At 45.7% G+C, this 15,499-nt stretch overlaps 1 protein-coding gene across 1 annotated transcript; it reads right to left on the bottom strand.

Moving 5' to 3' along the window:
- Positions 1-1,327: 1,327 nt before the first annotated feature.
- LOC125462700 (protein SSUH2 homolog) lies at positions 1,328-14,271 on the bottom strand. The gene is made up of 2 exons (XM_059653271.1): positions 14,186-14,271; positions 1,328-2,375 (listed from the first exon to the last, which is right to left on the bottom strand). Exons 1-2 carry the CDS (start codon positions 14,269-14,271, stop codon positions 1,328-1,330), a joined length of 1,134 nt encoding a protein of 377 aa, XP_059509254.1.
- Between the last annotated feature and the right edge of the window lie 1,228 nt (positions 14,272-15,499).

Genomic DNA, 15,499 nt, shown 5'->3' with positions numbered 1-15,499 from the left:
AGTGACAATGTTGTCAGTTTCACCATAACTGCCACTGGAAAGTCCAGGCCATTGTCACCAGGACAACAGTTTTCTGTCGAGCTGGTAATCACGCAGATATTTGGTAATACTTTCTCATCCTTCCTCTGAGTGACTTGGAGGGGTTGCCAGTTCAATTAGCTGGACAATATAGACAGGGAATCTTTCTGTAAGGAGCCACACTTTTGTGAGACATGTAACTGGGTAGGAAACTATAGTAAAACACAAAATACCATTTGCACAAAGCTACCTTCAAGACAATTTTATCCTTCCCCTTGAATTTATCTCTCCCCCTGTTGCAAACCTTGCTTTTGTATGCATTTTATAAGAATGTATATGTGCACTGCAGACTATCCAGACTAACAAAAGCACCAGCACTTGGATTCAATTCCACTGAATGCTGTGATCGCTGTTAGGGCTGTGCTCCTCAATAGATTGATGTAAATCTTGCCCACTGACACACCAGGCTCTGGCATGTTGCTGGGGAAATAATGGACAAGACTGAAGTAGCCCTGGGATTTCCTATGAATAATAACACACATTTCTGGGATTGCCCTGCAGATCTTGGACATCTCAGGATTGCTTACCAATTATGATCCACGCCTGGGAGTCCCCTGTAAACCCTCCCATTCAGAGCAGCCTTTTCTAAAAGCTGTGGCCCAACAAAATTCAAAGGTAGCAAAGCAGAGAATGAGGACTATAGTGAGCCACAGTTTGGACAGCTTTAACATCATCCAACCCAAACTCCTATCACACTGAGGACGAACGGTCAGTCCTGAGCAAGGGGCTCACCTTTGTCCCCCTACAACCCTGAGGACGAACGGTCAGTCCTGAGCAAGGGGCTCACCTTTGTCCCCCTACAACCCTGAGGACGAACGGTCAGTCCTGAGCAAGGGGCTCACCTTTGTCCCCCTACAACCACACATCAACGAATACCAGTCACGGTCGGACATAGAGCAGTTTTTCCGCCGTCTCCACCTATCTTCTTTACTCTCCATCTTCGGTACGCCTCCCCCTCTCTCCCTATTTATTCCAGTTCCCTCCCTCCATCCCCCTCTCTGATGAAGGGTCTAGGCCCGAAACGTCAGCTTTTGTGCTCCTGAGATGCTGCTTGGCCTGCTGTGTTCATCCAGCCTCACATTTTATTATCTCCTATCACAGTGCTCTGTTTTCCTTTACTATCAGAAAGCAGACACATCAAGGACACAATCACACTGATATCCCTTTGCACTTCCTTTTATTTTCTGATCTCATTGTCCTTTGCATTTGTGAGAGACTTTAGGCACTGGTTTATTGGTCCCTTCCTCACTCAGGGCCAGCAAGATTTCTTCAGAGGATAGTTCCTGAAATAAATTTGCCGCTTGGTCCCATAGACCCAGAAGCGACCATTCAGATCCTCCCAGGTGAAGAGCACTTTATTGACAGGGATAGCTGTGAGACTGTGCTTCTGTTGGAGAATTCTGGAGTCAGGCCAGGCAAAGTGTGATTCCTGCACCAGGAGCTGTGATGCCAAGTTGACTTCCTCCTCATCGCAGGTGCTGATGGGTGTGACCAACTCTGCAGTATGGTCGTGTATAACTATCCCATGGGCCTTCTGCAAGGCGGAGGTGGGAAGGTCCTCTTGGGCGATCAACTTGTGCTGGCGCTGGGTCAGGTACTCCACCTTCATGTTGGTGAAGTACCAGACCTTACCCTGGCCATCACATCGGAGGCACTGAATGTGGCCAACAGCTGCACATCTCTCACAGTCGCCCGTATTGTTCGCTGTGCACTCTGCGCACAGACTCAACATCGGACCCCTCCTGGAAGAATAGACTTTCCGACAGGTGATTTCACCGGAACCCCAGCACCTTGCGCAGAGGACCAGGCCTCGGCCATAGCAGCTGATACACATTCCTTTCTTGTCACTGTTGGGCATGTGAAAGTACTTGGTTTCTTCTTGAAAGTATTTGACTGGGAAACACTGTACCTCCCAGGCTTTTAACTTCTTGTTGGGTGGGAGTGCAGCTCCACTTATTGGTTTTTGCTGACAGGAGAACTTCAAAGCCCTTTGCTCAATAAAAGTGTCGAGAACATAGTAAAATATTATTGATGGTATGATCTCCTTAATCTCCATTTTCTGGGCCAGTTCATTTTTATAGCGTACCTTTCGCCTCAACCAGGCCATCAGGGCATTTCTTACTTCCTTCTCAGTCAGGATCTCCGACGATACTGAGTGCACTGGGTTCTGCAACTCATAGTTGTCTGGTCTTTTAACCACTCTTGGAGCAGGAATGTAGGTCCAATCATGGGCCCCTCCATAGGTTGAATCATTGAGTTCCTTTCCAAGGTGTGAGTCCTCTGACCACCTGAATATCCTTGAAACAAAAAGGCAGATTGAGTTACAGCAGACGGCTCAACAGAAACAATCCACAGGGCACAATCGGCCAATGCGTCATAGAGTCATAGAGATCTACATCACAAAATAATCACCTTCGCTCTAGCCAAAAGCATCCACCTGACTATTCCAATCCCACTTTCCAACACTTAGCCCATAGCCTTGTATGGCTTGATATTACAAGTGCAAGTGTAAAGATTCCCTAAATATTTTGGGGATTTCTGTCTCTACCACACTCACAGACAGTGAGTTCCAGGTTCCCAGCATCCTCTGGGTGAAAACCATTTTTCCTCCCCTCTCCTCTAAGTCCCCAGCCCATTACCTTAAATCTATACAGAAGTTACTGCCTGTCTGCCCTATCCAGCCTCTCATAATTTAATACATCTCAATCATGTCCCCTCGCCATCTTGTCTGCTCCAAGGATAACAACCTCAGTCAGTTCAATCTCTCTTCAGAACTGAAACTCTTCAGCCCAGGCAAACATCCTGGTAAACCTCCTCTGCACCCTCTTCAGTATTTTCACGTCCCTCCTACAATGTGGATCCCAGAGCCGCATACAATACTCTAGTTGTGGCCGAACAAATATTTCATGCAATTCCAGCATCACCTCACTTTGCTGAAACTCTATGCCTCGGCTAGTAAAGGTAAGCATACCTTAACAACATTACCCACCTCCTAATGCATTAAGGGACAGCTGTACAAGCATACCAAGGTCCCTCTGATTATGGGTGCTTCCCAGAGTCCTACCACTCATCATTTATTCACTTACTTTGTTTGTCTTGTCCAAGTGCATCATTTCACACTTATCTGATTGAATTCCATTTTCTTCCATTTGCCAACATTAACGTTCAACATGTGTCCCCGCTCATCCCACCTCATCTCACCCCAGAAGCATTAATCTTCGACTCCTCCTTCTAGCTCCTTGTGCTTGTTTAGCTTTCCATTAAGTGCCTCCCTTGTGATAGGCTGGTCCATGCTCTTACCACATTTTCCCAAATCATCAAGCACTTCCGAACATCTTGGAAGATTCTGTAGCCTATCTCGGCCTCAAAAGAACACAGGGCATCTTTGTACTGACTGGGCACATTGTAGGCTCCAGCTGCTGCTGACACAGCAGATTATGATGTCACGCCTACCACACCTACCACAGAGGATGACATCATGTGATGATGCCAACCAGACCATTTGTTACTCTGACCAACAACATCTCAATGGCTCCTGTTCTAAGTAGCCAATCTGCCCAGGGCTAGATGCCAAGATCTAGCACACGGGCCTGTTCTTCATGGATTCAAGCCTGGGGCAAATCCGAACTTCAAAGAAAGAACTGGGTAGACAGAGTAGGTGAGAACGTTCTGGCCAAACCCAGAACCCAAGATCACCTCATCCAGAAATTTGATGAAATACTAAAAGGAACGATCAGTGAAAGGGTTCGAAGTGGAGCTTCCTGATGGTAAATACACACCTTCTGATGCTGTGGAGGTAACTACACCAATTCTGATGGACAGGGGTAAATATACCAATCCTGATGGACAGGGGTAAATGCTCCAATCCTGACGGACAGGGGTAAATGCTCCAATCCTGAAGGACAGGCGTAAATACACCAATCCTGATGGACAGGGGTAAATACTCCAATCCTGATGGACAGGGGTAAATACACCAATCCTGATGGACAGGGGTAAATACACCAGTCCTGATGGACAGGGGTAAATTCTCCAATCCTGATGGACAGGCGTAAATACACCAATCCTGATGGACAGGGGTAAATACACCAGTCCTGATGGACAGGGGTAAATTCTCCAATCCTGATGGACAGGGGTAAATACTCCAATCCTGATGGACAGACGTAAATACTCCAATCCTGATGGACAGGGGTAAATACACCAATCCTGATGGACAGGGGTAAATACTCCAATCCTGATGGACAGGGGTAAATACACCAATCCTGATGGACAGGGGTAAATACTCCAATCCTGATGGACAGGTGTAAATACTCCAATCCTGACGGACAGGGGTAAATACACCAATCCTGATGGACAGGGGTAAATACTCCAATCCTGACGGACAGGGGTAAATACACCAATCCTGATGGAAAGGGGTAAATACTCCAATCCTGACGGACAGGGGTAAATACACCAATCCTGATGGACAGGGGTAAATACTCCAATCCTGATGGACAGGGGTAAATACACCAATCCTGATGGACAGGGGTAAATACTCCAATCCTGACGGACAGTGGTAAATACTCCAATCCTGATGGACAGGGGTAAATACTCCAATCCTGATGGAAAGGGGTAAATACTCCAATCCTGACGGACAGGGGTAAATACTCCAATCCGGACAGGGGTAAATACTCCAATCCTGATGGACAGGGGTAAATACTCCAATCCTGACGGACAGGGGTAAATACTCCAATCCTGATGGAAAGGGGTAAATACTCCAATCCTGACGGACAGGGGTAAATACTCCAATCCTGACGGACAGTGGTAAATACTCCAATCCTGATGGACAGGGGTAAATACTCCAATCCTGATGGAAAGGGGTAAATACTCCAATCCTGACGGACAGGGGTAAATACTCCAATCCTGACGGACAGGGGTAAATACTCCAATCCGGACAGGGGTAAATACTCCAATCCTGATGGACAGGGGTAAATACTCCAATCCTGACGGACTGGGGTAAATACTCCAATCCGGACAGGGGTAAATACTCCAATCCTGATGGACAGGGGTAAATACTCCAATCCTGATGGACAGGGGTAAATACACCAATCCTGACGGACAGGGGTAAATACTCCAATCCTGACGGACAGGGGTAAATACTCCAATCCTGACGGAAATGGGTAAATACTCCAATCCTGACGGAAAGGGGTAAATACACCAATCCTGACAGACAGGGGTAAATACTCCAATCCTGATGGACAGGGGTAAATACACCAATCCTGATGGACAGGGGTAAATACACCAATCCTGATGGAAAGGGGTAAATACACCAATCCTGACAGACAGGGGTAAATACTCCAATCCTGACGGACAGGGGTAAATACACCAATCCTGACGGACAGGGGTAAATACACCAATCCTGATGGAAAGGGGTAAATACACCAATCCTGACAGACAGGGGTAAATACTCCAATCCTGATGGACAGTGGTAAATACTCCAATCCTGATGGAAAGGGGTAAATACTCCAATCCTGATGGAAAGGGGTAAATACTCCAATCCTGACGGACAGGGGTAAATACTCCAATCCTGATGGAAAGGGGTAAATACTCCAATCCTGACGGACAGGGGTAAATACTCCAATCCTGATGGACAGGGGTAAATACACCAATCCTGATGGACAGGGGTAAATACTCCAATCCTGATGGAAAGGGTAAATACTCCAATCCTGATGGACAGGGGTAAATACTCCAATCCTGATGGACAGGCGTAAATACACCAATCCTGATGGACAGGGGTAAATACTCCAATCCTGATGGAAAGGGGTAAATACACCAATCCTGATGGACAGGGGTAAATACTCCAATCCTGATGGACAGGGGTAAATACTCCAATCCTGACAGACAGTGGTAAATACTCCAATCCTGATGGACAGGGGTAAATACTCCAATCCTGATGGACAGGGGTAAATACTCCAATCCTGACAGACAGTGGTAAATACTCCAATCCTGATGGACAGGGGTAAATACTCCAATCCTGATGGACAGGGGTAAATACTCCAATCCTGATGGAAAGGGGTAAATACTCCAATCCTGACGGACAGGGGTAAATACACCAATCCTGATGGACAGGGGTAAATACTCCAATCCTGACAGACAGTGGTAAATACTCCAATCCTGATGGACAGGGGTAAATACTCCAATCCTGACGGACAGGGGTAAATACTCCAATCCTGATGGAAAGGGGTAAATACTCCAATCCTGATGGACAGGGGTAAATACTCCAATCCTGACAGACAGTGGTAAATACTCCAATCCTGACGGACAGGGGTAAATACTCCAATCCTGATGGAAAGGGGTAAATACACCAATCCTGATGGACAGGGGTAAATACACCAATCCTGATGGACAGGGGTAAATACTCCAATCCTGACAGACAGTGGTAAATACTCCAATCCTGATGGACGGGGTAAATACTCCAATCCTGATGGACAGGGGTAAATACTCCAATCCTGACAGACAGTGGTAAATACTCCAATCCTGATGGACAGGGGTAAATACTCCAATCCTGATGGAAAGGGGTAAATACTCCAATCCTGATGGACAGGCGTAAATACACCAATCCTGATGGACAGGGGTAAATACTCCAATCCTGATGGACAGGGGTAAATACTCCAATCCTGACGGACAGGGGTAAATACTCCAATCCTGATGGACAGGTGTAAATACACCAATCCTGATGGACAGGGGTAAATACTCCAATCCTGAATGACAGGGGTAAATACTCCAATCCTGACAGACAGTGGTAAATACTCCAATCCTGATGGACAGGGGTAAATACTCCAATCCTGACAGACAGTGGTAAATACTTCAATCCTGATGGACAGGCGTAAATACTCCAATCCTGATGGACAGGGGTAAATACTCCAATCCTGATGGAAAGGGGTAAATACTCCAATCCTGATGGACAGGGGTAAATACTCCAATCCTGATGGACAGGCGTAAATACACCAATCCTGATGGACAGGGGTAAATACTCCAATCCTGATGGACAGGGGTAAATACTCCAATCCTGACGGACAGGGGTAAATACTCCAATCCTGATGGACAGGGGTAAATACACCAATCCTGATGGACAGGGGTAAATACACTGGCCCTAATACCTGGGGGTAAATACACCACGCTAATGGCCTGGGTGTAAACACACCAGCCTGGACTGTCTAGGGGTAAATACACCGGCTGTAATCCCTGGGGGTAAATACACCAGCCCAGATTATTTACAGGTAAATACACCAGCCCTAATGCTTGGGGATACATACATACACTTGCCTTGATAATCTGGAGAAGAATGCACCATCTTTGGCTGTCTAGGGATCGACACATCAATCTTGATCGTTAGGGGAAAAGATACAAGTTTTGATAGTTTATGTAAATCTTTTAGATGTGAAAATGTGGGGACATGCTCATTAGCCCTGATAAATGAAAGAAGAACTCAATGGTAAACAAGCAACATTTATGAGCAGTGAGAAAGTTGTGGATGGAGACAATGTTTGAAATATTAGTGGTAGACTAGAAGACTAGAAATTTTTCAGCAACCAGAAATGTATGATTACAGAAAGGAAAACTGGCTGAAATATAAACAGGCAGTAAAAACCGCTCTTCAGAGCTTACAAAGAATAATTAAAGAAAACATAAATTCTTTGGATAGTGCAACTGTGGAATTAATATTCAGAAATGGCAGAGACATTGAGCAAGTATTTTGTATTTGTCCTCATAGAAGGGAACACATCCCAGGAATATGATCAACTCAAAAGGCAAAAGTCGGGGAAGAGCTTAAAACAATCATTAACAATAGAAAGAAATCTGAAACTAAAGGCCAATTAGTCCCTGGAGCTGATCCCCTGCATTTTAGTGTCTGAAAAGAAAGGACTGCAGAGATAATAGATGCCATGGTTGTGATCTTCCAAAATCCCAAATATTCTGGAAATATTCCATGGACTGAAAACTGCAAATGTCACATAGTCAAAAAATGAAGGAAACTGAAATTAGGAAACTATAAACTAGTCAGTCCAACCATCTGTTAATGGAGAAGTGTAGAGTCCATTATTAAGCAGGTGATAGCAGGGCGTTTAGATAATAAAAGCAGGCAGAGTCAATGTGGCTTTGTAAAAGGAGAATTCATGCGAACTCTTTGAGGATGTGACAAGTGGGGTAGAGAAAGGGGAGCTAGCAGTTGTACTGTACTTGTATTTCCAAGAGGCATTCATTAAGGTGCCACATCACATATTATGCAGAGGATAGGCAATCTTGGTGATACATTGGTATGAATAGATAAACCAAGCAACAGGAACAGAAACCAGGATAAATAGGTCATTTTCAGGATGGCAACCTGTAACTAATGGAGTGCCACAGGGATGACGCGGTGTGGAGCTGGATGAACACAGCAGGCCAAGCAGCATCTTAGGAGCACAAAAGCTGATGTTTTGGGCCCAGACTCTTCTTCAGAAATGGGGGAGGGGAAGAGGGTTCTGAAAAAAATAGGGAGAGAGGGGGATGCGGATAGAAGATGGATAGAGGAGAAGATAGGTGGTGAGGAGACACACAGGTCAACGAGGCAGGGATGGAGCCAGTAAAAGGTGAGTGTAGGTAGGAGATAGGTCAGTCCAGGGAGAATGGACAGGTCAAGAGTTAGTAGGTAGGAAATGGGGGTGCGGTTTGAGGTGGGAAGAGGGGATAGGTGAGAGGAAGAACAGGTTAGGGAGGTGGGGATGAGCTAGGCTGGTTTTTGGATGTGGTTGGGGGAGGGGAGATTTTGAAGCTGGTGAAGTCCACATTGATACCATTGGGCTGCAGCGTTCACAAGCGGAATATGAGTTGCTGTTCCTGCAACCTTCGGGTGGCATCATTGTGGCACTGCAGGAGGCCCAGGATGGACATGTCGTCTGAGGAATGGGAGGGGGAGTTGAAATGGTTCGTGACTGGGAGGTGCAGTTGTTAATTGCAAACCGAGCGGAGGTGTTCTGCAAAGCAGTCCCCAAGCCTCCACTTGGTTTCTCCAATGTAGAGGAAGCCACACCGAGAACAGCGGATACAGTATACCACATTGACAAATGTGCAGGTGAACATCTATTTGATGTGGAAAGTCTTCTTGGGGCCTGGGATGGGGGTGATGGGGGAGGTGTGGGGGCAAGTGTAGCACTTCCTACGGTTGCAGGGGAAGGTGCCGGGTGTGGTGGGGCTAGAGGGGAGTGTGGAGCAGCCAAGGGAGTCATGGAGAGAGTGGTCTCTCTGGAAAGAAGATAAGGTTGGAGAGGGAAAAATGTCTTTGATAGTGAGGTCAGATTGCAGATGGCGGAAGTGTCGGAGGATGATACATTGGATCTGGAGGTTAGTGCGGTGGTATGTGAGGATGAGGGGGATTCTCTTTTGGTTATTATTGCAGGGAGGGGTGGTGAGGGATGAGTTGCAGAAAATGCGGGAGACACGGTTGAGGGCGTTCTCGAACACTGAGGGGGTGGAAGTTGTGGTCCTTGAAAAACGAGGAAATCTGAGATGTACAGGAGTGGAATGCCTCATCCTGGGAGCAGATGCAGCGGAGATGCATTTTAACTCCCCCTCCCATTCCTCAGACGACATGTCCATCCTGGGCCTCCTGCAGCGCCATAATGATGCCACCCGAAGGTTGCAGGAACAGCAACTCATATTCTGCTTGGGAACCCTGCAGCCCAATCGTATCAATGTGGACTTCACAAGCTTCAAAATCTCCCCCTCCCCCACCGCATCCCAAAACCAGCCCAGTTTGTCCCCGCCTCCCTAACCTGTTCTTCCTCCCACCTATCCCCTCCTCCCACCTCAAGCCCCACCCCCATCCCTACCTCCTAACCTCATCCCGCGCCCCCTGAACTGTCTGTCTCCCCCGGACTGACCTATCCCCTCCCTACCTCCCCACCTACACTCACCTCTACAGGCTCCATCCCTGCCTCTTTAACTTGTCTGTCTCCTCTCCACCTATCTTCTCCTCTATCCATCTTCAATCCGCCTCCCCCCCCTCCCTATTTATTTCAGAAACCCCTTCCCCTCCCTCATTTCTGAAGAAGGGTCTAGGCCTGAAACGTCAGCTTTCCTGCTCCTCTGATGCTGCTTGGCCTGCTGTGTTCTTCCAGCTCCACACCTTGTCATCTCGGATTCTCCAGCATCTGCAGCTCCCGTTGTCTCTGTCACAGGGATCGATGTTGTGACCTCAATATTTGCAATCAACATTAATGTCTTGAATGAAAAGGCAGATTATATCAAAGCCTAATTTGCTGATTATGCAAAGTTAGGGAAGAAGCAAGTTGCAATGAGAGTAGAAGCAGTCTACAAAGGGACATAGATTGGTGAAGTGTGTGGGCAAAAACATTGCAGACTGTTGCATTTAGGGAACTAGCTATCATTGTACATGAATCATAAAAGGGAATATAACAGTCTACAAAGGGAATTGTACATGAATTGTACATGAATTGTACATGAATCATAAAATGGAATATAACAGTCTACAAAGGGACATAGATTGGTGAAGTGTGTGGGCAAAAGCATTGCAGACTGTTGCATTTAGGGAACTAGCTATCATTGTACATGAATCATAAAAGGGAATATAACAGTCTACAAAGGGAATTGTACATGAATTGTACATGAATTGTACATGAATCATAAAAGGGAATATAACAGTATAAAATGTCACATCAGTCTCCACTGCAAAGGGAATGGAATATAAATGTGCGGAGATATTGCTAAAGTTGTATAGGTGTGAGATCAGACATAGTGCATTATGCTTGGCTTTGTTTGCTTTACTTAAGGAGGGATAGACTTGCATTGGAAGCAGTTCAGAGCAGGTTCACTCAGCTGATTTCTGGGAGGTGGGGTTTGACTTCTGAAAAATCCTTGCACTGGTTGGCGTATGTGAATTCGACATTAGTAGAATGAAAGGGGATCTGCTGAAACAAAAGGAAAGATTCTGAAGGGGTCTGACAGTGTAGAGGATTGTCACATGGTGGAGGAATCTAGAACCAGGGCGCACTGTTTGAAGGTAAACAGCCTCCCACTTAATGCTGAGGTGAATGATTTCTCCTTTCAGAGGGTCGTTAGTTTTTGGAATTCACTTCCACAGAGGGAAAGCCAGGTGGGGCTATTGAAAATATTTAAGCTGCGTTAGACAAAGTCCAACCAACAAAAGAAGTCAAGATCACAATCAGATCAGACTTGTTGTTATGAATAGAATGACAGGTCCAAACAGCCCAGCGGCTTAATTCTGCTCCTATTTCTGATCTGATATTTTCCTTACAATCTTGCTCCAGAGGATCTTGGCCTGAACGCCTGACTCAGCTACATCTCCCCAGATGAACCCCATATCACTTAATTAATACCCAAAAATCTATCAGACTCTCATTTGTATTTCAATATGTTTCAATGAGATAACCTCTCATTCTTCTGAGCTCTTTCTTGGATATATTCAGCAACTTAATATCCACAACTCTCCAGAGTACAGAAATCTAAGATCCTCAATCCCTTGAGTGAAGAATGTTCTCCTCATCTTAGTCCTGTGTAATTGGCCCTTTAGTCTAAGGCAATGACCTCTGTGATTTAGGCTATTCAGCCTAGAGAGCAGCTCAGCATGGATCCTGACAGCTCCTTAACAGTTTTGTGAGTTTCAATTAAATTATCTCTTCTTCTTCCAAACTTTGGAGCAGAGTTCAAACCCTCCAACCCTGACAACCTCCTTGTTACTCTTTTCTGAACACTTTCAAGTTTCACAACATCCTTCCTTAACAGGAAGGCCAGAATAGAATACAGTATTCCCAAAGTGGCCTGACCAATGTCCTGCACAGCCACAACATGACCTCTCAACTCCTATACTCAATGCACTGTCTAATGAATGCAAGCATACCAAACACATTCTTCACTGTCCTATTTACCTGCTACTAAACTTTCAGAGAACTATGACCCTGCACCCAAGGTCCTTCCCAGGACCTTACCATTAGGTATAATGTCCTGAAGCTCTGCCCTGATTTGCCTTTCCGAAATGCAGCACCTCACATTTGTTTAAATTGAACTCCACCTGCCACTCCTTGACCCATTGGCCCATCTGATCAAGATCCCGTTGTACTCTAAGGTAACCTTCTTCACTGTCCACTGCACCTTCAATTTGGTGTCATCTGCAAACTTACTAACCACCCTTACTTTAAATGTATGCCCCTGGTTCTTGATCCCTCTATTATGGGGAAAAGTTTTTCTCCATCTATCCTGTCAATGACCCACACAATTTTGTATACCTCATTCAGAGCCCCTTCAGCCTTCTCTGCTTGAAGGAAAACAATCCCAGCCCACCTAATCTCTCTTCATAGCTGAATCACTCTTGCCCAAGCTACATCCTGGTGAATCTCATCTTCACCCTCTCCAATACAATCACATCCTTCCTACAATGTGACAACCAGGAATGCGCACTGTGCACCAGCTGCAGTCTAACTAATGTTATATACAGTTCCAGCATATCCTCCTGCTCTTGTATTCAGCATTCAGTGTCAAGGGCTCTCCATGAGTAAACAAAGGGCAAATTTGTGATGGCTACTAGACTCTATAGAATTATTTCAGTGACAAAGAGAGAAAACAGTACACTCCCAAAGCAATTCACTCACAATAGCCATCTTTGAGTTAGAGGAAACCCTTCTGGCATCATGTTGTTATTTGGGAAACTTGACTCATTTGATCCTGAAGTTGAAGAATGGGCCCAGTATGTGGGAAGAATGCATTACTTTATCTGGGCAAATGTTTTTGGGGTAGATGGAAAGCAAAGAGTATTTCTCCAAACAGCTTGTGCATCTGCAGCTTTTTCCCTGATGAGGATCCTAACCTTCCCTGAGGCACCAGATAATGAAACCTTTGATGGATTTAGTTAAGGAATATTTCGACCCCAAACCTCCTCTAATTCTGAGACACTAACAGTTTTACTTGGCCATTTGAAAACCAGGGGAATCTGTATCAGAATTTTTAACTCATTTAAGATGACGAGCAGAGGCATGTGACTTTAACCCTGCATGAGATGCTCACAGATCGTTTGGTATGTGGGACTGATGATGTAACTCGGCGAAAGTGCCAACAAGATGAAGCCTAACTGGACCTCAAGCAGGCAGCACAACTTTAGCTTTATCATTGGAAAATGCAACAAGTGGAGCTTGTGAGTTGCAGAGTATTTTGACAGAAGTGGACACCCCTCACCAGTCCGACTGAGCCTGGGGACACCGCTTGAGTGAAGGTAATTTCATAGCCTCACTCAGGACATTTCCTGAACAGAGGGAGACGAGGCCAGCCCACAGCGAAACCCCAAAACAAAGTGAAGCCTCAGCCAAACTGTTAAAACATTCTCAAGGATCCAGGCCAGCAAAAACATAGAACAGTACAGCACAGTTCAGGCCCTTCGGCCCACGATCTTGTGCCGACTTATTATCCTACTAACATCAAACTACCCTGCATACCCAACATTTTACTACCCTCCATGTACCTATCCAAAAGTTGCTTAAATGTCTCTATAGTATCTGACTCCACTACCACTGCCGACAGTGTATTCCACATGCCCACCACTCTCTGGGTAAAGAACCTACCTCTGACATCACATCCATACCTTCCTCCAATCACTTAAAATTATGCCCCCTCGTAACAGTCATTTCCGCCCTGGGGAAAAAGTCTCTGACTATTCACTCTATCTGTGCCCCTCATAATGTTGTAAACCTCGATCAAGTCACCTCCCATTCTTCTTTTCTCCAACGACAGTTATTATAATTCCTGCCAGAATGAGGACTTGGAGCTGCAAAAGGGTCCCACTAGATCTAAGTGGAGTTAGAAAACTCATAGGTCAGTATCCAGGAGAGCGCTCACCCCTGAAAAGTCCACATACAACTGGTTTGGAACTGATAAATTGCTCAGTGAAATCCAAATCAGAACCAATCAAAATAAATATCTGGTTAAACGGTCACCTGGTTCTAACAGAAGCCAACATTGCTGCGGCTGTTCCAGTGATCACAGAACCAGTCTTTACCAAAATTCGCTCTGGACTCCAACCATTAAGATGGCACAAGACCTTGTCTAGGCTGAGAACACATACCAGCGAACCTTTACGCAGTAAAGGTATAACTTTGGTTCTGATCTCTTATGAGAAGCTGTTGCTTCAGTTACCACTGATGGTGCCATTTTTCAGTGAGCGATGGGAAACATTTTGCCAGATCGACCCCAGGTTACCATTTATCTAGATAAGATCCTGGTAACAGTAAAGACCAATAAGGAGCACTTGGACCTGGTGCTTAAATGTTTCTAACAGGTGGGTGTACACCTTGGGAGGGAATAAATGTGTGTTCCAGGTGTCCCAAGCCCTACTTGGGCTACAGAGTTGATAATACTGAGCTACACCCATTGGAAGATAAATTGTGTGTGATTAAATGTGCCCGGGACTCCCACATTGGTATCGGAGCTTTGGTCTTTCCTTGGGTTGATGTATTATTACGGAAAATTCATACATAACGTGGCCTCCACCCAGGCACATTTGCATCAACTCTTAAAGAAGGATCAGCCTTGGAAATGGTCCCATAGCCAAACCACAGCTTTCAGTGAAGTAAAGAAACATCCTGTTGGCACACCATGATGCCAATCTAGATCTGGCATTGATACGTGAGGCCTGCCTTTTTGGCCGTGAAAACCCTGGGCTCGGTTACACATCAACTACCCAGGTCAGTTAATGCTCCTAGCCATTGTCGACGCCCACTTAAAGTGGCTGCATGTGCATTGAGCTCATTCATCAAACACAGGGACAGCGATAGAAAGCCTACACGTATCCCATGCATGACACAGGCTCCCAGAAGTGTTGGCCACGGAAAACAGGCCATTGTTTACCAGCAGGGAATTGAGTATTTCCTAAAATTGAATGGTATTCGTCATAAAAGGAGAGCTCCTTACCATCTATGGCCCAATGGTCTGGCAGAAAGAGAGCAGCTCAAACTTTCAGGGCAGGCTTAAAGAAACAGCTTACAGCTTCACAAGATACCAAACTATCCCAGTTCCTTTTCGATTAGAGGACAGAGCCAGCAGAGTTGATCGTGGGAAGAGTTGATCAGGCTAGCCTGATCTTCCGAGACCTGGGGGTAGTGTGAAACGCCATGACGGTTCTGCCAAGCGGGAGAGACAGTTTACTTCGGGGAATGGAGCCTAGTGTAGGAACCAAGGGAATGGCCCAACATGGGTGAGAAGCATAGAACATAGAATATAGCACATAGAACAGTACAGCACAGTTCGGGCCCTTCGGCCATCGATGTTGTGCCAACCTATTATCCTACTAAGATCAATTTACCCTGCATACCCTACATTTTACTATCCTCCATGTGCCAATCCAAGAGTCGCCTAAAAGTCTCTAAAGTATCTGACTCCA

Source organism: Stegostoma tigrinum, chromosome 21, assembly GCF_030684315.1.
Source record: "Stegostoma tigrinum isolate sSteTig4 chromosome 21, sSteTig4.hap1, whole genome shotgun sequence".
Taxonomy (NCBI): Eukaryota; Metazoa; Chordata; class Chondrichthyes; order Orectolobiformes; family Stegostomatidae; genus Stegostoma; species Stegostoma tigrinum.
The sequence above is the reverse complement of the archived record's forward strand: the minus strand, read 5'-3'. Positions and strand labels throughout refer to the sequence as shown.